The sequence below is a fragment of the Gobius niger genome, assembly GCF_951799975.1.
Source record: "Gobius niger genome assembly, chromosome: 19".
NCBI lineage: Eukaryota > Metazoa > Chordata > Actinopteri > Gobiiformes > Gobiidae > Gobius > Gobius niger.
The window spans coordinates 16,160,524-16,184,344 of record NC_136870.1 but is presented as its reverse complement, the minus strand read 5'-3'; the positions used below and the strand labels follow the sequence as shown (position 1 = coordinate 16,184,344).

The 23,821-nt window shown below is 44.6% G+C and overlaps 1 protein-coding gene across 1 annotated transcript; it reads left to right on the top strand.

Annotated features, from left to right (window-relative positions):
- The first annotated feature begins 262 nt into the window (after window positions 1-262).
- On the top strand, window positions 263-22,989 carry srcap (Snf2-related CREBBP activator protein). Its single transcript, XM_079577053.1, has 35 exons — window positions 263-465; window positions 1,911-1,987; window positions 2,174-4,794; window positions 5,017-5,058; window positions 5,335-5,541; window positions 6,265-6,450; window positions 6,542-6,682; window positions 6,797-6,992; window positions 7,442-7,611; window positions 7,978-8,065; window positions 8,172-8,261; window positions 8,334-8,507; window positions 8,805-8,995; window positions 9,074-9,251; window positions 9,324-9,460; window positions 9,530-9,699; window positions 10,275-10,604; window positions 10,681-10,867; window positions 10,950-11,119; window positions 11,209-11,381; window positions 11,467-11,667; window positions 11,750-11,914; window positions 12,758-12,907; window positions 13,084-13,443; window positions 13,873-14,057; window positions 14,149-14,456; window positions 15,138-15,340; window positions 15,430-15,599; window positions 15,689-15,885; window positions 16,032-16,146; window positions 16,261-16,386; window positions 16,477-16,653; window positions 16,773-16,856; window positions 16,991-18,287; window positions 18,774-22,989. Exons 3-35 carry the CDS (start codon window positions 2,563-2,565, stop codon window positions 21,665-21,667), a joined length of 11,694 nt encoding a protein of 3,897 aa, XP_079433179.1. The 5' UTR covers window positions 263-465; window positions 1,911-1,987; window positions 2,174-2,562; the 3' UTR covers window positions 21,668-22,989.
- Window positions 22,990-23,821: the final 832 nt, after the last annotated feature.

Here is a 23,821-nt window from a genome sequence, read left to right as displayed (position 1 = left end):
TGGCAAATGGACGTATGATAAAGGTTTACGATTCCTATAGAGCAAGTGAGCACATGTCTTTATAACGTGAGATGTCGCAATAATCTAATAGGCAAGCATACATTTACTAAAACGTTATCTAAACACGGCAAAAGCATAAACACAAGAGAAGGCATCGTAAATATAACATTTAAGTGGCGCGCTATGGTTTTCTTCTCGCGAGATTTCCCTGCTCTGTACTTTGTCAGAGCGGCGTCCCTCCACCATTTCGCTGCGTAAAGTCTCCTCCCCGCGACCGCTACATTCTGCGCCGAAACCCAGTCTCTCCCGGTCCGTATTTTAACTTCTTCTTATAGACCTGGTGGTACCTCGTTGGGTACCGGGAGATAGTTTGGACTGCCAACATCACGGATTGAATGTGATTTTATGCGGATGACGGCTTCTTCAACAAGAATTTAGTAAAAGAAAATTGGTCGGAAATTTCAGGTAGGTGGGAACTTAAGATGGCGGCCGTGAAAGGGAGGGGGGCAAGGAGGAAGTAATCGGGGCCCTAGAGGGGTGTCTACAACTAACGAAGTGTCATGATACCATTGCATATCACATTAAGGAGACGTTTAGTGCGCTCGTTGTGTAAATGTATCTTGCAGCTCCTAAAATTGAACAAAACAGTCATAGCAAGTAACATAGACCTTGTTCTACAAACTGACCTAACCAGTAACTGGTATCCCAGTATTCCTCATGTCCATGCCGAAGTGCCTGCCTTGTTGCTGTGCATAGCCCCCTTAAAGCACCCCAATCAATCGTTGCAAATTTGTATGCAACTAAATAATTTGCCTTTTAATTTTTACTAAAGAGTTGACTTGGTTTGTGCAGGGAGGATAAATTTATGCAATTGAATTCAAAAGTATTAAAGTTTTTTGACCCCACGCAGTGACGTCACAACGATACCCCCAGTAGTGCATGCATGTAGAAGCGGCTTTTAATGTGACTTTTCACATGGTTTGGCTTACTTTTAATTGACGTTTTATTAAAATGTGTCAACACTGACTAGTCTCTTTAGAGTTGCGCAATTATATAATTGTGGGTGGGACGCAGCGCCTGCGCATCCAATAAATGTTTCCAGTAGTCCTAACTCTTGTCGCTTGCTAGTTAGCAGGCTTTTCTTCAGTGCCACCCAAGCAGTGTTATTGTAAAAGGCAAGCTAACGCTAATGCTAACAGCTAACTATTCCCCAACACACTGGCTACATATAGTGATCGCCTTTAGTATTAGCTCTTAAAGGTGTATCGCGCGTCTAAAATAAATGTAATATTGTGAAGTTTAGTGCCACTATCGGTAAACGGTTTAGATCTGAGACGTGATGTATCATGTGAGCCACCGGCGCATCATTGCTGCTAACGTTCTATCTTCCATTTATGAAACGTATATTTCAGAGAAATCGCTATTGGTAGCCATAGTAACTATCCCTATCTTTGCCGATTATACGTTACATTTATTCAGTTATAAATGAATGGCTGGGGCCCGCGCGCCCGTCTGCCGGCGAAACCCGGGAGCGCGTGCTGCAGAATTCCTAACGTCTTCTTGAGTTGAATGGTCTGTAACTGCTGCTAACACGTCCATGGTTCACTGCAGCAAATGCTACTCAGATCTACATCTCTAAACTGCACACAGCTCGGAACTGTTTCCTGTTTTATTTTACAGAAAAAGTATCAGCAGTTCGAGATATCACTCTCCTCTCCGACAGACTCTAGGAAGACCATAGCTACATATGTTGATCTATAAGGAGACATTAGAACCCATCATCATGATAATATCCATTTCCTGCTGTCTCAGAGTTTTATTTCAAAAGCAAAGAATATTGCTTGATTCCACTGATACAGGAGTTTGTTTGCATTTTCTTAAAAAAATAATAATAATATTCCCTTTCTCAGATGATGTGGTGGGGATCCTAACTTCAGCATCCTGGAAGTAGAAAGCACAGAAGATCTGTGTCTAAAACATCAGACAGGTAAGACCTTTTCTTTGTATTACGGAACTTGACTCTTGGTAGTTATGTTGAGTTGTATACATTCTGTCTTGTGCAAAGAGTGTAATGTGAGACTTGTACATAAAATAACTATGTTATTTCAAACTTTTGTAGTTGCTTTATAATTGATGTAAATTGTGTCTGTAGTAATAGCTATTTGTCTGTTAGGTGCAGAGTGCAGCCAGAGCGGAGCAGAGGAGCAGAGCTCTGGGGAGGAGGCGGTGCGGCAGCGTGCCTCTCCGGCTGTGGAAGTGCTGAGCGCTGACCCCCGGGCTGCACAGAATGTGGCTGGGGAGTCACTTCAGCATGCCCCGCAGCCGGTCACTGCTGCCCCCCGCCCCATACCTCCTTCCACTCAACCGTCCACAGTGCTGTTGCTGGATGGTAAAAGCCCTACGGCTGTCAACACGGAGAGGTCAACTTCATCCAACTCTCCTGAGGAGGACCCATCCGCCCAGGGAGACTGGCTCCCAAAATCAGAACTTTCTGTGGAAAGATTTGCCAACATTGTACAAGTCTTTTCAACATCCTCTTCTGAGGACTGCAATCCCTCTGAAATGCAAAGGCACCCAACATCCTATTGTCCTCCCCTCTCCTCAGACAAACAGCTTAGCAACACAGTGCAAGAGCTGCAGTACAGGTCCCAAACAAATGAAGAGAACAGCCCTTCAGATAGCCAGGCTAACCAGACTGAACCGACAGAAGAGTTTGAAATTGTGGATATTCAAAGGACACACGAGGAAGCGGATTTCATTTTGGGAGTTAAAACAGAGACTGGCGTTACAGAGCACACAAGCAAAAATGTCACCTCACAATCGCCAGTTTGTTTCCAAAATTCAGTCACTGTCTCACAAGCCAGTGTTGAGGTTGAAAGCACCGCTGAAAACAGGGCTGTGGAAGGAGACCTTACCGAACAGAACTCACAGTCAGATATGCTTGATGCGCCCTTGTTTCACAAAAATGAGAGTGAACAAACTGACTTGCCACAGACTGAAATTACACACTCTGAGCCCATCAGCGCACCAGAACCTGAAGTTGTTTATGCTGAAGACCTCCATCAACAACAGGACGAAGAACAGGGGGAGACTGGCATGAGTCACAGTCATGTTATTGACAGTTCGACCAAAGTTCAGTCACAGAGCATCTCAGTACAGGACACTTTCTCAAAACCTTCCTCTGCTCCTCTTTTAGTTGGATCAGACCTAGTAGTGTCATTACAGACACAACAGGTCATTGAAGCAGGAACATCCTGCCCCACGGACACTGTCAACTCAACTGAAATACCACTAATTGCTCAGATTGTGCACGCGTCTGATGCTCATGAAATTGTAGTTGTCAGAGAGGATGGGGACTGGTCCGGAGTACATCTAAATCAGAGTTATTTGGTCCAGCGAGAAGATGGCACGGTCTGCCAAGCTGCTATTATCAATGACCTGAGCTCAGAGCTGTCTGCTGGAGAGACTGTACACCTGGATTCTCAGTCTGTGGAGGTGTATCAGTTTTGTGACCTGGTGGAGGAGGTGGCAGAGGAAACTGTGTGTGGCAGCAGTGGCATTCAGATCCCCCATTCTCCAGGTTATGAAGTAAACTTGTTTAATGCATTACTGGACAACTCTGATGACTTTTCTGTCAAAGAAGACCTGGAGTCACATATAGATACAACTTTTCACACAATTGATGAAAGTGATAATGTTATAATATCTCAGCAGGCTGTGCTTTCAGCACATGATGGAAATCAAATAGTGGCATGTTCTAACAATGACTGTCATACAATGTCCCTACAAAACACTGGTGTAGCTACTATCCAACAACACTTGATAATAAATGCTAGCCAGTCAGTTGCTAACTCTAATGAGGTTTGTTTAGTTGAAGTCGCGGCTGTTACATCTGATTCCTTCACTGTCGAAGGGGTCCAAACTAGCACTGAGGCACTAAACACTTGCACACAGGTCACTGAAACGGCTACAGACCCATCACTGGCCTCTCAGAAGAAGGAAACCGATGTAACAACGTCACAATTGCTAACATCCCCGTTACAAGTAATCACTGGCGTAGTAGATGGGCAGCCGCTTTTAAAACAGTCCCCAGGAGTCACTGTTGTAAGTGCCACAAAACCTGAGGTCTGTGTTTCTTCACATGAAGAGACCAAAGAAGTGACAAAAGTAGCTTCTTTGCAGAGTATACACACTGTTGTTGTGACTACAGCAACAGACACGGTCTGCCCCTCTCCCTTCTCGGGGAAAATAAACCCAAAGCTGCTCATTCTCAAACCTGGAACAAGTCCTGTCCTCAAACACCCTGCCTCCCTTGTGGCACAGGTGTCCCACAGCACTGGCACAGTGTCTGAAGAGTGCCTTTCTCAAATAGTCTCTGCAGCAGATTTAAAAATCCCGCTTCTGGCTGCTTGTAGCCAAAATGAGCAGACAAACTGTTCTGTCAACGCTCCTGTACCAACCTTTTCCACTGCATCTGAATCAACAGCCTCCCAAAGTGATCATCACACAGAAATGTTAAATAATGTTGCTTCACAAAATCCAGACTCCGCAGATGTCTCTGTGGTCGTTTTCGAGCAGTCACAAATGGACAGCACAACTGTGACTGACACTAGTTTTAATGACACTATGATGAGCCAGCCTGAGCCTTTAGATGAGGATGAGGAGATGGAGCAGGAGGAGCTGGACGATGCAGAAGAGGGTTCTGTGGACGAGGGCAGCAGTGAAGAGGAGGTCAGCGATGAAGAACAAGAGGCTGAGCAACCAGAGGGGGATATGGCTTCCTCTCCACACAAGGTAGAAAACGACCCGAATATAAAGTGGGCTTAATTTTGTATTGTGGAGGCTTAAGTTACTACAGTGTAACAAACACCGCTCATTACATTTTAGTACATGCTAGCATGTACTAAAACTTTTATCATGCATTCATCTTATTATTTTCTGCCTGCCATTTATTATGTTATTTGATATAGCCAGTTTTGAGTGATGGCCGCATGCTAAGCCATGTGTGTTTTCCAGCATGGACAGAGCAGGACAGACAGAAAGGCACTGTTCCTGAAGGTAAGCTGTGGTTGCCAGATAGGCTGTGTAGCAGGATGTTTATGTGCATGACTCTTTCACCAATCACTTTTATTGCTGTAAAGTGTTGTCTGATATTGGCTTTTATCTACCATCATTCCTAAGTCACAGCACATATTCTTACCCTCTGATCACTTAACTACTGGCTGGCATGGTCCAATGTGCTAAGCACTAATTTGATCATTTATGGCTATGGCTTTGTTTCTGTTGCACTTCTTTATAATTACTATATTTTAATCCATGCTGGTTGGGATTCAGGTTCGCCAGTGGATTGCAGACAGAGTTTCTATGAATTCCTCTCCTGGGGCACCCTCCCCCGGTCCATCGTCCAGCAGTGATTGGTCAACCCCTCGAATGGACAGGTCCCATGGGAAGATTGTTTCTCCATCAACTCCACAAGATCACAGCACACCCCACCGGTCACGTGGTGAACGTCACTCAGATATGGCAGAGCAGGCCAAACATGTGAGTTCCTGTAGCCACTAAATGGTGTTATATATTGTTGTATATGAAGTTATATTCAACAGAAAAAGAAATTCAAGTGTTGAAGATGACCTTTAGGATCCGTGATAAGGCCTATGCATACAGTATGAACTTGTCCGAATGAAAGGAATGTGATTTGTTTCATACTTTTCACCTGACTCAGTCACTCCATACTCTGGAGGTATGCTGTGTACTATTTAGCCACAGCTGCCATGAGGTAGACTAACATGCACCACTCTCCAAAGCTATCTGGTAAATAAAAAGGGGTAGCTCTGTATTAGACGTAGTCTATTTAAGGGACAATGTACAATTTTTAAAGTAACCTATTATCTAAAGTATTGAACTGTTGAATGGGGGTCTCATCTGAGCTAGGAGCATGTTTCTGATCACAACACACTCCTATCCAATCACCTGTGCGTGTGCCGCTGACAAGTGGCCGTTTTGCCGTCATGCACAGGGCCATATCGCCTCTGCAGTCTGTTCACGTCATGTTGGTATCAGTTCTTCTGAGTGCGGATTGGTCTTGGGCAGTGGGGATGCTCACCTAAGGGTCGACGAGGCACTGGGGTGGATAGGGACTGCCAGTGGAAACGGGGCATAAGTCTATTATGGGAGAGTAGATAGTAATATCTGTGCAACAGGTTTACTGGCGCATTGCAAGACAGAAATGTACTGTGTAAAATCCATCCATATTGTCTACAACAGGAAGCAGACATTGAGCATCGAACCCAGGCACTGAAGCGAGAGGGCTTCTGGTCAATGAAGCGCCTGAACCGTCTGCCGGAGCCGCCACGACCCAAAGTGCAATGGGAGTATCTGTGCGAGGAAATGCAGTGGCTATCAGCTGACTTTGCCCAGGAGAGGCGCTGGAAAAGAGGAGTCGCTAGAAAGGTAATTCAGCTAACAAATGCATTTGCTACTTCCATTGAAATCTAATATTGAAATTATCAGTCATATATACTTTTCTATACGTGTTAATTAGGTGGTACGAATGGTTATGAGACACCATGAAGAGCTGAGACAGAAAGAGGAAAAAGCAAAGAGGGATGAACACGCAAAAATCAGGAAGGTTGCTGCTTCGATTGCAAAGGAAGTGAAAGCATTTTGGAGCAGCGTTGAGAAGGTACAGCTGGTTCATTAACTGTATTTTCTTTCAACCTGTTGGATTGTACATACGTAGTCCTTGAATCTTTTACACATGTGCCAGATCAGTAAGGCAGAATTTTATTCTTAATAGGTTGTCCAGTACAAGCAGCAGTCTCGACTTGATGAAAAGCGGAAGAAAGCCTTGGATTTGCAGCTGGACTTCATTGTGGGACAAACGGAAAAGTACTCGGATCTTCTGAGCCAGTCTCTTGCACCCTCCACCAAACCGGCCGAAGCTGTAGCTGCATCGCCGCAGAAATCTCAACCAATTCCTGCTGATGAAGATGGTATTTGAATCTTTAGTAATACTGTATGATTATTGTGATCTCTGCTGCCTTCATATATACTCGAATGCTTTCATAGCTGAATCACTGATTCAGATAGAGGTGTTGTCATAGTTACTCAGAATGACAGCCTCGAAATGTTCAAAAGAAAAATCTTTTATTAATACAAAAAGCAAACAGTGACCATAAGATATCTAATGAAAAACAAATTCATGTTTTTTGTATATCACTTACACATACACATTATAAAGCAGTGGAGGGAAAAAAAAATCAGTTTTATATTTATTCTAATTTAATCTAATTTAATTTCACAAGAACATTTTGTCCTTGTTATTTGAGACTTGTTGAACTTGTGTGACAAGTTTGTCTTCCTTGATGCCGAATGCAAGAAGAGAAGTAAAGAATTTAAGCATTAAAAACAACAGAAACTTAAGTGATTTATGTATTCACAGATGGAGACTTTGAGCCTCAGTGTGAGGAGGAGGATGATGAAGAAACTATCGAGGTTGAAGAGCAACAGGAAGGAAACGACGCCGAGAGCCACCAGAGAGAGATCGAGCTGCTGAAGGAGGAGAGCACGCTTCCCCTGGACCAGCTGCTTGGCACGCTCAACCTGCCGCCGGTACAGCACTGTCAGACACATGCAATATCATGTACACTTTGTACTCTAGTTCCAACTGCATTTACTTCAACGTTATTTAAGTCCGTGTTCATGCACTCGCACCAGACGTCGCAACAGCAATCAGCTGTTCAACGAACTATTCCCATTGACAACGGGCATCAACCTGTCAATGGGCCGACACGCACACATGTACGTGCACACTTCCCTAATGTTTCGCTGCAGTCACTCCTCTCCCTCATGGTTAAATACAGTGAGGCTGATACATGCGAGGAGAAATGCACTTTTATCGACTCATGAAGAGGAAAGTTTTACTGAACTCATTTGTATTGTAATTCTATTTTACATTAACTACATGTTGATACTCAGGAGGGAGGCGCTGAGGGCTCTGAAGAATCCTCTTCATCAGCAGATGAGGAAGATGAAGACAGGGAGTTTACAGCCAATGAAGAAGATGGTACTTTTGCTCCTGTGTAGTTTTTAATGCATTTTTTAATATTGTAATTCAAGTCACACAATGCAAAAAAAAATGTTTTAACCTCTGTCATGTCTCTGTTTGTTAGCTGAGGATGAGGAGGACACCATAGCCGCCCAGGAGAAGGTGGAAGGAAATGTTGATCACGCTGACGAGTTAAATGACTTGGCCAAAGAAGGTAAGCTACATACATCATAAATAATATTTAGTTGTTTTGTAATATGACTGAAATCTGCCCTTTGTGCGGCAGGGGATTTGAGCCTTGATGAGCTCCTTGAAAAGTACAAAGGGGCATATACGTCTGACTTCGAGGCACCCTCAGCATCTGGCTCCAAAGCAAGCTCTGATACTGAGGTGTCTGGGGAAGAGGAGGAGGAGTCTGAAGAAGATGAGAGTGATGTTGAAAGCCACACATCCTCCTCAGGTAAAAGTTCTTTGTTCAGTCCTGTGAAAAACAAAATGCTGTTTGGTTTCATTTTATTGATACACTTTATGAATATGACTTCAACATGTAAGGTTTTAAACAACAATTGGTTTCATGTTTGACTTTGCGTTTAATTGTCTTAAAACAAACTGCTACGCTCTGGATTTGTTTCGAATTATTGACTATAGTATTTGTTGTCTGTGCAAATCCTTAGTCTGGGTCCTTACAGTCTTACATAATCTCTCTAAATCATAAGTAATTTATGCCCTAAAAACTAAATTGAGCTTTTCCTTTCAGAGTCAACAGGGGACAGTGAGGAAGAGAACAGCGCAGAAGACAATAACTCATGTGACGAAGGAATGAAGCTCCTACTAAAGGAAGGAGACAGCCCAACATCCTCAGGCCCTCGACCAAAAAAAGAGATCAGCCACATTGCTGCTACAGCAGAGAGCCTCCAACCCAAAGGCTACACTTTGGCTACAACTAAGGTCAGTTTTGTGAGCAAAAGTTTTGCATCTGACCATTTCGTTTTGCAAAAATCAAACCATGCCTTTTTGTAATAATAGGTCAAAACGCCAATTCCTTTCCTTCTTCATGGGACATTACGAGAGTACCAGCACATTGGTCTGGATTGGTTGGTGACAATGTTTGAAAAGAAACTCAATGGTATTCTGGCTGATGAAATGGGTTTGGGCAAGACAATCCAAACAATCGCTCTTTTAGCACACCTCGCCTGTGAAAAGAGTAAGGATCAACGATGGCATCATAATATTTTCACTTGTTTAATATGAACTACTAATTGATATTTGTATAAAGGTAACTGGGGGCCACATCTTATCATCGTACCTACCAGTGTCATGTTGAACTGGGAAATGGAGCTGAAGCGCTGGTGTCCTGGCTTCAAAATACTTACATATTTTGGCAGCCAGAAAGAGAGAAAACTCAAGAGACAGGTAACGCTCGTTTTTATTTGTGTAAGTTGTGTGCCTTCCCATTTTTAACACTTCTCGTCTCTTTGCCAGGGCTGGACTAAGCCTAATGCGTTCCACGTGTGCATCACTTCGTACAAACTGGTGCTGCAGGATCACCAGGCGTTTAGACGCAAGTCCTGGCGCTATTTGATCCTGGACGAGGCACAAAACATCAAGAATTTCAAGTCCCAACGTTGGCAGAGTCTTCTCAATTTCAACAGGTGTGTATAGGTGACAGTAGATGTACAGTAGCTTTTTCATGAAATTATGCTCTAGTTCGTTTTTATTTCAAGAGTGTAACAAAACAACGTTCAATATGTATGTTGTAAAACAGGTCATCAAACACAGACGACTCACGGTTGCTCAAAAAGGAGTGGGATGATTAATTCCCACCCCGTCTTTCAAATTATTACTAGGTTAGATTACTTGTTAACAAATCATGAATCTTTACTCATTCAGTCTTGTATGGAAGCACTTTTTTTTTCTCTTTGCCACATTGAAATTAAGTTTTCTTCACTACACGTATTCCCTTTGAGTAAATAATAATGTTTGTACATTTCGTATTTCATTTGTACAAGTTGAGTATTGCCCTAAATGGAGTTTGTATAACCACCAGACCATAAAGATTTAGTAATTTAAAAAAAAAAGACTTGGCTTGAATTGAAATGACTTGCTTTCTGTAAAATGATCCAAATTCTCAGTCGCCCAGGTTGTTAATTCTGCATAATTTTTTGTTGTTTTGATTAAGCTTTACGAAATTGTAATTGTTTTCCTTTGTTTTGCCCGTTCCCCACAGTCACCGGCGTCTACTGCTGACAGGGACCCCTCTGCAGAACAGCCTGATGGAGCTGTGGTCGCTCATGCACTTCCTGATGCCCCACGTCTTCCAGTCGCACCGCGAGTTCAAAGAGTGGTTCTCTAACCCGCTGACAGGAATGATCGAAGGCAGCCAGGAATACAACGAAGGCTTGGTCAAGAGGCTTCACAAAGTGCTCCGGCCGTTCCTGCTCCGGAGGATTAAGGTTGATGTGGAGAAGCAGATGCCCAAGAAATATGAGCATGTTGTCCGCTGTCGTCTGTCGAAGAGGCAAAGATATCTCTATGATGACTTCATGTCGCAGGCCTCGTAAGTAACAGCAATTTTCTAAACCTGATGCATCTAATTATGTATTAAACGAGCTGTGTATCTTTGTAATTATCAGGACACGGGAGACTTTAGCCAGTGGCCACTTCATGTCTGTGATTAACATCTTGATGCAGCTCCGCAAAGTGTGCAACCATCCCAATTTGTTTGACCCTCGGCCCATCCAGTCTCCTTTTATCACACGGCCAATTGTTTTCCACACAGCCTCACTGGTTCATGAAGCTCTAGAAGTGTCTCCTCTCCAGGTAAGGAAACTGACGGGGAGGCAGTAATTTAAATTCTAGCTAAAATGAGCACAAAGTAGTCTGAATGTTTGCCTTTTCTTAGCGCTGCGATTTGTCCATATTCGACCTCATTGGTGTGGAGGCGCGCATGTCTCGTTACCAGGCAGATGTGTTTATGCCCAAACACAAAGTCAATCGGCAACTAATCCAAGAGATTTTGGACTGTCCTGAACCACCGCCAAGGCCCAAACCAATTAAAATGAAAGTCAACAGGTGAGCAAAAAGTACCATTTGTACAGTACTGCAAGTAAATGTGTTAAAAGAGGATAATATTGACTATTTTCCCCTTTTGTCTGTATCAGAATGCCTAAACCTTCTCCCAAAGGTGACAGCAGGTCTGTTACCAACAAACCCACCAGTCCAGTGCCTCCTGCTGCTCCGCCGCCCAAGCCAACTGTCTCTGAAGCCACTCCCGTCACTACTACTGCCGCTGCTCCTGCCCCTGCCCCTCCACCTGCCCCTGTGGTTCAACAAGGCAAGTTCACCATCATAAATCCTCGTATATTAACCTAGGAGAATGCCAGAGTTTTTAGATGGTTAACGTTATTATCCTCCCCTAGTTGTGTGTTCAGTGGCACCCACACCTGCCCCTCGTCCAACGATTCACCTCCAAACTGCCGTGAGATCCAGTGCCCCAAAAGCAGTGCTAACAGTAAGACCCCCAGCAGCTCCCGGGACACAAAGCATTCCCACTCATCCCAGTCCAAGCGTGTTGCCCCAGAGAGTATTGCTCAGTCCGGACATGCAAGCTCGACTGCCATGTAAGTCTCAAATCGCAATTGTTTTCACTATGAATTTCATCGCAATTGTAATTGTTCAACTCCGTTTCCTTTGTTTCATAAGCTGGTGAAGTAGTCAGCATAGCGCAGCTCGCCTCGCTCGCTGGGAGGCCTATTTCGTCATGCCAGGGCAGTAAACCAGTCACCTTTCAGCTTCAAGGCAATAAGTTGACTCTGTCCGGAGCACAAATCCACCAAGTCCCCTCAGCAACTTCACGATCAGTACAGGGTAAGTTGGTTAATGATTGTCAATATTGTATTATGTTTACCATGGTGTTAGTTTTCTGACATGGCAAAACAATTCTTATCCATTTTGAGTGCAAATTACTGACAGTGAGAGAATGAATGGAGCATATATACTGTAGATGCACCGATCCAAGATTTTTTACTACCAATACTTGGGGTTTAAGCTTCTACTGATACTCAATACCTCGAGACAGGGCTTGTATATTGTCTATAGGAAAGTGGTTTGCAGTGAGCGAAAGTTGTTGTTGAAAATGATTATTGGACTTTTATACACTAAACAGCTTTGGTCAACATGACGTAGGGCATGAGCTATTGTTGCGTTACTTCCAATATGAAAATGTGTAATTTTGAAACATAACAGATTGTAAACTACTTCTTCGCAAAATTATTTAATTACTTTAGGTGACCTCACAGCTGCATCAGCGATCGAGTGGTTAGAGTCGACATCAATTACATTTCTAGAGCAGAACATACGCAAGCAAACAGGAAGTGGAGTAAACCAATCGGCAAAGAGTGGACGTGTGTTGTTGTTGAGGTTTTATTAGTGGTTCTGCGTTAATATTTGAACAGGGTTATGAATCAAAAAAGTCACCTACTGTCGATGTGGGTCTTTTTTGGTAATTTACCGCCAATTGGAAAAAACTCTGCTCTCCCATGCGCCATCTATAGATTGTTATTGATGTGACGTGACTGCAAATAAACAAATGTGATTGCATGGATCCGTTTGAGTTTTGGCAGGACACCTCGTTTGAGTAAAACAATCCAAGCTATATTTAGATTTTGTCAGCTTTTACACAACTATTCTCTCATGCAGTTCTCTCCTCAGGTAATGTGATGCATCTGGCTGTGACCAGTGGAGGACAGCACCATCTCATCAGTCAGCCTGCCCAAGTCACTGTTCAGACCACATCAAACACGCATGCTGTCAACACCTCCTCGTCTGCTAACCGTTTGCCACAAAATGCCTCTTCACAAGGTATGTCAGCAAGTAGAACTTTGACTAAAATCTTAAACTAGCAACATGGCTGAATCAGAGAAGAGGAACAAGAGCTTGTGTTACTTTGTTAGTCATGTCCTCACACGTTACAGACTTACAAATGTTGTGTCGTCATCAGAAATCCAGCAACCAACTTTTGTGTGTTGTTTTTTTAGTGCCCTCTTCAGTGGTGAGCGGTTCAGGAGTGGTCAAGATTGTTGTACGTCAAACTGCAGGCAAGGATGGCGGGCCCGTGCCAACTTTGGCTGTGGCCCCTTCTCCCCGTCTTGTCCCTCAGCCTGCCCCTGTACAATACCCCGGTAGCACTCCCATTAGAAGCACTCCTGCCATGAGACACACTGCCCCGATTCAGATCGCCCAACGCACCCCTGGTCCCGCCACTGCCCACTACACCATAGCTCCTCCTCCCAGAATCCCCAGTGCTGTCCCACATCAGTCCCAACCCCAACATCCTCGCCCCATCCTGAAAGTAGTGGCACCTCCCCAAGCAACCACAACAGCCACACAACTCACAGGTGAGAGAGAGTCTATGTGCATGTGTTTGTATGCCTGGAAAATGGCTGCAATTATGCTTTAGGACATGGAGACACAGGATATTTAAATATTAGTTCCAAAGTTCTCTTCAAGCTTGTTATGAAAGACATGCCAAAGTTCTGTCAGCAGTTTCCATTTCAGTCTTCTCTCGAATGCTTTCTCTCTCTTGGCATGTTTAGAATGTGCACTCTGAAGTAAATATCAGTTTTGAATCATAATTTGCAAATCTAAATGTTTTTGTGTTTCTTGTCTTGGAAAAATAAAAAAAGCGAAAGGAGATTTGTTCAGGCCTACATTGAAAAATCTCAATTGTGGATGTGTTCAAAATATAATGACATAAAAACTAAAATGATTTGTTTTGTGAAAATGTGTTTTTATATGAACTGTTTTATCTTCTTATTTGTGATCAGCTCCAGCGCAAACAGCAACTCCCACAACGACTACTATCAAGACTCCAACACCACAACCAAGCGACAAAAGCATTAACGCCAATCAAACAGCAAATCCACCTAAATCAAAACCTGTTCCCGTCACAAAGGTTACGACACAGCCCCGAAAAGTGCCTCGCCCGCCCCCTCGTTCCCCCTTCTTCTTGGTATGCAGTTCATTGACATTTTAACAGTATTTTTAATTACTAATTTGTCATTTTCTATAACATGACTTGTCTTATAATATTTTTATTATAGCCATCACTAGCGGAAACCCTGAAGCAGCAGCGGGACAGCAATGTAGACTTCATCATGCAAGTCAATGACCGGCGCTGTGGGGCGAAGCCTGTGTATGGACGGGAGGTGTTGGACTTTTTGACGTTTCTCTCCGCTCCCGAGCTTTCCCCAGCTCCTCTTGGCTCTGAGCCGCACTGGGGCCGCTCAGGGCACAGCAGCTGTGTCTATGCGCAAAGTCAAGACAATTTCTGGTTCCAAAGTAGCGCCGTAAAAGAAGCAATCTACAGCGTTGAGGAGCGGCTGGAGCAGCTCAAGGACATTGTTGACAGGTACTCAAGTAATGTACGGTTGCCTCGTAGCCCAATTTTCCTTCACAAATTTATAAACTATGACCGACTAAAATAAATGGTGTGTGATGCTTTTTGCTGTTCCGACTTGTTAACATAAGCTTTGATTTAAGACAGAGGCTCCCTACAAAAGTAACAACATCAGGAAGTAGTTTAAAGGTCATCTCATGAACGGCCTTGTAGCTACTTCCTTATGCTGTTAATTTGAGTGTCTGAGTCTTGAAGCTACACTGCGTAACATTTCAGCAAAAAAATATTAATCAAATACATATATTACATATATTTTTGACCATTGAAAAACCTAAAAAATTAACAAATGTGTGTCTTTGCTGTGAGCGGCTCACCTCTTTCAAGACCTGACTGTAAGTTTACTGGGAGGTGGGACGTCTTCACCTCGTTTCCATGGAGATATTGACTAAAGGCAGCAAAATGAGATTTAATTAAGTTAGACTGTCATCCAAATCCATTCTTTTATTACACGCTGCAAAATTAGGATTTTCTGTGTCTAGCAGGTCATTACGCAGTGGGCCTTTTGAATATGTTTTAAGTAAAAATGGGGGGGGGGAGAAACTTTGCTGACTGGTAAAACAACTGATTCTTTCTTGATAGACATGAATAATGTATAAAACACCTAAATCAGATATATTGTTTTGGCTGTCATAGGTTCACGTTCGTCATTCCTTCAGTAGAGTGTCCTACCATCACGATGCACTCCTGTCATCCTCCTCCCTCTCAGACTCACAAACAGTCAGTCTTCACCTCGATGCTCTCCGATGAAGTCGCTCCACGGTTTCGGAGCCTGCACCGTATTCAGTCCAACATGAGGACGCAGTTCCCAGACCTCAGACTCATACAATATGATTGTGGTAAATAGTATTTAAGTTAACTTTTTTTTTTTTTTTCAAAAACAGGACTAAAAAATGAATGTATTAACTTTTAAAAATGTTTCTCACAGGTAAACTGCAAACCCTCCACAAGTTGCTGAGAGAATTAAAGACTGGAGGCCACAGAGCACTGATCTTCACACAGATGACGCGTATGTTGGATATCCTGGAGCAGTTTCTCAATTACCACGGACATATTTATCTGCGATTGGATGGCAGCACCCGTGTGGAGCAGCGACAGGTAAAAACCCCTGCCACATTTTATTCATTCATTAATCATGTTGGGAAACATTGTTCTCATGGTTGTCTAATGTCTGATTATCTCACTAGTCCCTGATGGAGAGGTTCAATGCAGATCGGCGTATTTTCTGCTTCATCCTGTCGACTCGCAGCGGAGGAGTGGGTGTGAACCTGACTGGGGCCGATACTGTCATTTTTTATGACAGCGACTGGAATCCCACAATGGACGCTCAGGCACAGGACAGGTGTCACCGCATTGGACAGACCCGGGATGTACACATCTACAGGTATGAGCTGATCAGTTACTGCATTTGTACAGTATGTGCAACAAAACAAATCCCGGCCAACTCAATGAGTCTAGACCAAAAAAAGAGAACTGCTTTCTGCTTAAGAGCTTTCGAGTAACCTGAAGCTTCCATTGCCTCTTTTTCAGGCTGATCAGTGAACGCACAGTGGAGGAGAACATACTTAAGAAAGCCAACCAAAAAAGGATGTTAGGGGATATGGCTATTGAAGGAGGGAACTTTACAACCGCCTTCTTTAAACAGGTACAACTTGCAACAAACAGTCCTGCTTACCTACTTGATGTTTTTCTGAAATCCCATAGGATTTGTGATCGATGCATTTATGAACACGTCCCATGTTTTTTTTTTTTTTTTCAGCAAACTATCCGGGAGCTGTTTGATTTCAATGAGGGAGGGAAAAGGGAGGCAGCTGTGGAGCTAACTGTACCGCCTGCTGAAGAGGAGGAAACGGGCAACAAACAAAGCACCACTATTCTGGAGCAGGTCAGAGCATTGGTCACACATTGTGCAAAAAAAAAAAAGCTTTCAGGTCCTGAGTTTATTAAATGAGGTTGTGTTCTATATTGTGTGCAGGCTCTTTGTCGGGCTGAGGATGAAGAAGACATTGTGGCTGCGTCTCAGGCCAAAGCAGAGCAAGTTGCTGAACTGGCAGAGTTCAATGAGAACATTCCTCTGGACGACGGCGGCGAACCGGAGGAAGTGGAGGAGATGTCAAAGGCAGAGCAGGAAATAGCTGCACTGGTAGAGCAGGTAACTAACTAGAAAATCAACAACTGCTGAGTATTTACTGTATTGTTATTCAACCTTGTACTCATTAAAGTAAAAAAAAATTAAGCAGTAGATTTACAAAATGTGTTATTTTCCCCCAGCTCACTCCTATTGAGCGCTACGCTATGAATTTCCTGGAGGCCTCATTGGAAGACGTCTGCAAAGAGGAGCTGAAGCAAGCAGAAGTAAGGCAACTTTATTGAAACTAATAATCGAGGATATTTCATGTGATCTACTTATTTACATGTATCTTTCTTAGATATGTTGTTGCTTTCTATGTTCAATAAAATGCGATTGATTTGATTTTTGTTTTTTATAGGAGCAAGTGGAGGCTGCCAGAAAGGGACTTGATCAGGCTAAAGAAGGGGGTCTGAAGTTGCATCCTTCATCTGATGATGACGAGGATGACTTCCTGTCAACATCAGCGTCGGCAGAGCCTGCCCCGACACCAGCACGCCGTGGCCGAAAACCCAAAGACAAAGACAAAGTGGTCACCTCCACCAGGACCAGCGGGCGACTGAGAGGAGCTTCTCCTGAGGTTGAGCCAGAGCCGATCACACCCAGAGAAGTGCCTCGCCCTGGGAGAGGACGACCACCCAAAGATCCCGGGGCTGCCACTTCTGCACGCACAGACCATCACAAAACCAGATCCCAGGACTCAAAAACAACTAAAGCTACATCTCCTGCCAGGGACCAACAAACTGTTAAAACCAGAAGTCAACCAAACCGCACGCTTCCTTGTCCAGAGCCTTCTCCTCCCACAGCGTCTCCGCTGACACCAACACGACAGCAATCTGTTGGAGAAGCTGAGTGCAAAGTTTCCAAATCTACAAAAGGGGAGAAGGAAGAAGGACATGAAAACGAGAGGCGCATGTCTGAGTCATCCTTGGAGTCCAGTGGCGCAGTTGACCATTCAACAAAAGATGAGGACAACAAAGAACAAAATGCAATGTCTCCTCCCTCCAGCTGCTCGCGTTCCCCTCGCAAGCGGGTAACGGCTGACGATGAAATCCTGAAAGGACTTAATGAGGACTCCCCATCTGCCAAAGTGCTACGTAAACTCCCGGGGCGCCTGGTCACCGTTGTGGAGGAGAAGGAGCCCAGGAAGCGCAAGAGAAGGACAAGTGGCACAGGCGGATCGTCAGAGGAGACAAATGCAGACGAGCACACAGATGCGCCATCAAATAATGACAAAGAGAAGGTGTCCCCCAGCCCTGAGAGCAAAACAAAAGACTCTGCGGAAAAGCCGAAAGAGCAGGAAAGTCCCATCCTGCCACCTGTTAGAGGTTACCCACCATACTCCCCGCCACATCTGTCCCCTGACATGCCAGTGTTGAGAAACCTACCGGTTCGGCGCAGGTTGGAAACCGAATCTCGCATGGCGGCTCAAATGGGCGAGATGTTTGGTAGAGGCAGAGGAGCCGCTCATCAACGCAAAACTGACACAACGCCGGGCAAAGATGCATCTCAGGAGTCAAATTCAAACTCTGCACCTGTAAAACGGAAAAGGGGCCGACCGCCGAAAAGCTCAATTGATCATGTAGAAAACCCATCCCCACAGCCCCCCTCCCCAGCCGAGGTCAGCAATGCTCCTGTGTCGCCAAAACGCAGGAGGGGTCGCCCGAGTAAAGACGCAAAACCCGAGAGCAAAGACGCAAAACCCGAGAGCAAAGACGCAAAACCCGAGAGCAAAGACGCAAAACCCGAGAGCAAAGACGCAAATACCGGGAGTAAAGACGCAAATACCGGGAGTAAAGACGCAAATACCGGGAGTAAAGACGCAAATACCGGGAGTAAAGACGCAAAACCCGGGAGTAAAGACGCAAAACCCGAGAGTAAAGACGCAAAACCCGAGAGCAAAGACGCAAAACCCGAGAGCAAAGACGCAAATACCGGGAGTAAAGACGCAAATACCGGGAGTAAAGACGCAAATACCGGGAGTAAAGACGCAAATACCGGGAGTAAAGACGCAAATACCGGGAGTAAAGACGCAAATACCGGGAGTAAAGACGCAAAACCCGAGAGTAAAGACGCAAAACCCGAGAAACCCGAGAGCAAAGACGCAAAACCCGAGAGCAAAGACGCAAAACCCGAGAGTAAAGACGCAAATACCGGGAGTAAAGACTCAAATACCGAGAGTACAGAGCAGAATAAGTCTGACGTTGCAACTCCCAAAACAGATGCTTTGCAAACAATCCCTGACAAGTTGGAAAATCCTATTGCCAGTGCAGGTCAAGAAGAAACACCTGATGCTGTCAAACTAGACACAAAGACAGAAACTGTGACTCTGAATCCAACTCAAGCAATTACTTCTGTTTCCTGTGAAGGAGACAAGACAGTGCAAGCCCCTGACTCCGCTCCTACAGCACCCACAGAACAGGAACTTGCAAATTTAAGTGATGCTTCCACTGTTGTCCCATCAACAAAAGAAAGTACAGAGCCGGAGACAGCTAGCAATCTTGAAACAACTAGTGCACACATTTCCTCCCCTCCCTCTCCACCCGTCTCTAGCCAAGTCCCAGCCACAACAGACTCATTACTCATTCCAGCAATGACCGCCACAGAATCTGCTGTAGATCCCCCAAAAGTTGAAATGTCCAAACCAGAGGCACTTGTATCTCCTCAACCATCTTTGGATACAAATGTCAAAACAATGTCCACCACTATCGCAGAAGCTACAGCAACCACGACAATCACAACCACTGAAACTGAGCCACCTCAAGCTACTTCACCACCATCATCATCATCACCACCACCACCACCACCACCCACTACTACTACAACTACTACTACTAATGTCTCAGCTGCAGAAACCTGCCCAACTCCTGCTGTTACTACAACAGATACTCCACCGGCAAGCCCTCCTAAAGCATCTCCTGTTGAAAAGTCACCACCTACCCCTTCGTCTTCAATAGAAACGAGTGAAATGATGACTTCACTTACTTGTGCAGCAGTAACAACAGTGACCTCATCTGCTACAACTTCACAGACTGATGAAGCCCCGGATAAACCCGTTGTATCTTCTCCTGAAGCGTCACAACAGGCAACGGAGTCTACACCTGTAATATCCGCCCCTTCCCCAGTAAAAGATGTATTTTCTCAAGAAAAGGCAGCACCAGTGTCTGTCCCCACAGAGCAACCAGTGAAGGTGGCAACAGTGGAAACGGACTCTACTGCCTCGACCGTGACCTCTCTTACCACAGTTATTTCTACTACTGCTGCTGCTACCACTAACACTACTATATTACCAGTCAATGCAATAAATCCAACGGCGACATTGGTATCCCCCCAAAAGATAGATCCTGAGGTGACCAAAATTGAAAGCCCTCCACCCATCTCCTCATCAGAAATCAAAGAGGCGGAAAATTTGCCCAAAGAACAGATGGCAGAAGTTTGTAATGTTGAGAGTGGCTCAAAGGAGGAGCCTGAACAGCCAGTCAAAAGTGCATCCACATCTGAAGTGACAGACATGGAAGTTGAAGTGGATTGCACAAAAACACTAGATAAAATGCAGGAGCTTTGCGTGTCTGATGTCAATGAGAAAACGGTGGACACGTCTTTGGACACAGAAGAGTCCGATAAGGAAGGCGACGTCAAAGTTTCAAACCAGAAAGACTGCAAGCCACATGAATTAGAGGAATCGCCAGCTTGTGTGAAAAGAGTTCTCAGTCGCCAAAGCAGCCAAGACTCCACGCGCTCCTCCTCTCCCTCTTCTGGTTGTTCGACTCACACCCTAACCCGCCACGCTCACCACAAGAAAACGTACGAAAACCGAAATCCGGCGAAGAGGAGGCGCCTAGAGGTCCCCCCACCTGAAACCAAAACAGAGAAGAAGGAAGAGCCAGAGAAGGAGCCAAAAGCTGAAAAGGTACAAGAGCAGAGCAAAAATGAGCTAGAGAGGGCGAAGGAGGTCAAAGAGGACAAACAAACTGCTCAGAGACGGCGTTCTCGGTCTTCTTCATCGTCATCTGACTCAGACTCCAGCAGTAAGAAGGAGCATCGCTTAACCCGCTCAGCAAAGAGGAGGCTGCAAAACGATCAGAAGGAGAGCAACAGGCAAGCAAAGAAACCAACTCATGACCAAAACAGTGTCAATGCATCGACCGGAGGCGAATCTGGCAGCGACACGTCTTCTGCGAAAAATTCAAGGAAGTCTACAGGGTCTGCGCAGGACAGTAAACCCCAAGCAACACCTCCCCCCGAGCCAGAGGTTTTGGGGAAGAGGTGCTCAGCTCTCAACGCCGCAGCTAAACTTCTGGCTATGAAAGGGAGTGTGGACACCCCCGGGCACACCCCTCGAAGAGATCCAGGGGCAAGAGCTGCCTCAAAAACTGACAAAGCAAAAAACAAAGGGGCAAGCTCATCACCTCCAAGTAACGCTGCTGCAAAAACAACAAATAAAAGCAATGACAAGGAAACTGTTAGCAAGCCTTCCACGCCAAATCAATCCAGTCGCACACCTACCAGGTCAACACGCCAATGCCCCGGATCGCTTGTCCCACCTCTCGAAGTGGAGTACAGACGATCCAAAGCTGAAGAGAAGGAGGGCAGGAAGTCTTCAGGGGGGAAAGACAGTGATAGGGAGGCGCGTCCCTCGTCCCGGGGGAATAGTGCCTGTAGTAGCATCAGCAGTGATGGAGAGGAGGGAGGGCTGAGCAGAAGCAGCAGCAACAGCAGCCAAAGGACTCACAGCGTCAGCTCCCAGAATGCAGATCGGCGAAGGTCCCGCTCACGAGCCACGTCCTCTGGCAGCGAAAGAGATCGTAGCTCTGAGCGGTCCAAAACTAAAGACAGAAAGGACAAGCGGGACCGAAGGGAAAGCAGGAAAGACGGTCAAAGGTCTAACAAACTATCGACCGAAGTCACGAGTAGTTCAGGGACAGAGGGCACGCCTGACAGAGTGCTGCGCAGCGTCGCGGCCCTCGCTGCTGCACAGGCTCGAACTCCCGCCGCAAGCACCCGCTCCTCTGCCGGCCAGTCCCGAAACAAGACATGACTCTGTCCACCAACCGGGGAAAAGACTGCTGACGAGGTTTGTTCGCTCTCGTACTGATGCCAGGGAGGTTGATTCCGCACATGACCTCCCTGCCTCCCTGGTCCCTTCCTTCAGTCGGCTGAAGGGGCCGCTCAGGAGTGCTGGACTTAGAATTCAAAATATCAGCATCTCGGTGTGTCGTCAAACCAGTGGGAGATTGAGTAGAGTGAATAGACATAGACTCTGATCCAAGTGGAGAAGCATATCACGTGTACTGTAATCATAACGTCTGGACTCTCAGATCTTGTGATGTGTTCGTGGGATAGGGTAACATTGCACCCTCAGTCTGGGTCCTAAATGTGACCATATCTAGCAGTACTCTCGAGTGACCCGTTGTATTGTCAAATTGGAGGTATTTGAATTTGAGAATATTGTCAGCAACCCTGGCTCTTTTCTTTGTAGTCAGTGGATAAGTTATGCATATTTTATTATTTCTTCCTGGTTAAAAGGAAGATATCAGATCAGTCTTGGTGATCTTTGCTGCACTATGTTGGAGCGCGACCTTACTTGGGGCCCTTTATTTACTACAGAATCTCTTCATTGGACAAAAAAAAAAAAGAAAATCCCGCCTTCAATTTCTGATTTCTGATTTGCACATCTGTTTTGGGGCCTCTACCTTTAGAAGTGGTGATTAACTTGAGTCATTTGGTTTCGGATGCCACAACAGTGTATAACATGATGTATCAATTGAAAATGTAAATTATCTTGGGAAAAGTTACATTTGCAAGCTGCAGAGTATAATTTCTATATTGTCCCAAAGGCAAATGTTTGTTTATGGTAATGTCATGTATTTTATTGTATATTAAAAGGCAAGTACTTGTAGTTTAAAATATCGAGTGCCTCTTTGGCCAGTGGGTTTCAACCTTCGATTGCCTTGTGATGCACCAGAAGCGGGGTCGTTCGGCTTCTTGCATTGTTGTAAATGAAAAGCCAAATTTGAAAGAAAAAAAATTAAATCTCTGTAACCCTGGAAAACATTGAGGTAAGCACTCAAAGTCGATTTCAGTGCTGCTTTATTTTACACCATGTTTGTCGCCGTCAAATCATAGCTCTCCATTCATGTAAAAAAAAAACATGGAAATATGTGAATAAAAAGACTGGCACAGTTCCAGGTGACTGTAAATCGATTTTTTTTTTTTTTTTTTGGTCAGATGTTTGAAGGTGACATTTTGAGGGATGGGTAGCTTATTGGTGATGGTCTTATTTTGAGTTGTCTGATTCATTTGTTGCATTCCTTCTGATCCCTTGTAATTCCACATTGTTTTACTTGAAAAATTAAGGCAATTACAATTGAATAAAAGACCAAAAAATAGCCGTGTTAAGTATTATTTTTAACAAAGGCCTGTAGCTCATCTTCATAAGCATGTATCAAATTTGGCAGTCTTTCCAAAGCAATAAGTCGCGTTATTTTCTTTGTGCACCTATAAGACGAAATAAAATGTGTTATCTTTGTGTTAGATCAGTGTCCTCCTCCCCCTAATGTGTAGAATGAGCTCAGACCTATTCACAACTGCCTCTAAAATCCTGCACTGTCACTCAAAAAGGTGTTAATTCGGGTCTGAAGTGCCGTCATGCACGAGCTTAATATAGAACCTGCAGTTACATATAAGACCTGAGGTGGCAGTAGTGAGTATTAAATGACCAACTTGCATCTGGTCCAGACCTGGGCCACATCCGGCCCGCGATACGATTAAATCCGACTTGTAGGGCATAAATTCCAGAGAATGTCAAAGAAGTAAGTCTAGACCATTCCTTTGCGGAGTTATGATTTTTTTTCCAGAATGCTCACTCCAGCCAAAAGGAAAGAATTCCACACGTGCCCAGCAGAGGGCACTGACATAATGAAAGATCAGGTTCATTATTTATCATTGAAAAAGTTTCCTCAATAGTATTTTCCCAATCAAAACATATTTTTATTTAGGAGCTTTTGTTTATGGACCCCGGCAATACACTCCCCATGTTTATTTTGGCCCCCAGAGAACTTTACTTGGAGACCCCTGACATCGCTTCACTTCCCACAAACTCGTTTGAAGGAAGCACAGAGGTGCTTTCAGTGCAATGGTAGAAGTTAGCGAGGATAAGAAGTTGAGTAAGCTAAATAACAATGCACACACA

Excerpts from the sequence above, each read along its gene's own strand:
- srcap (XM_079577053.1), top strand. The coding sequence starts at position 2,563 with ATGCAAAGGCACCCAACATCCTATTGTCCTCCCCTCTCCTCAGACAAA. Across the intron at positions 5,542-6,264 it reads TGGCAGAGCAGGCCAAACAT|GAAGCAGACATTGAGCATCG; the intron begins GTGAGTTCCTGT and ends TGTCTACAACAG. Across the intron at positions 15,886-16,031 it reads CGGGATGTACACATCTACAG|GCTGATCAGTGAACGCACAG; the intron begins GTATGAGCTGAT and ends CCTCTTTTTCAG.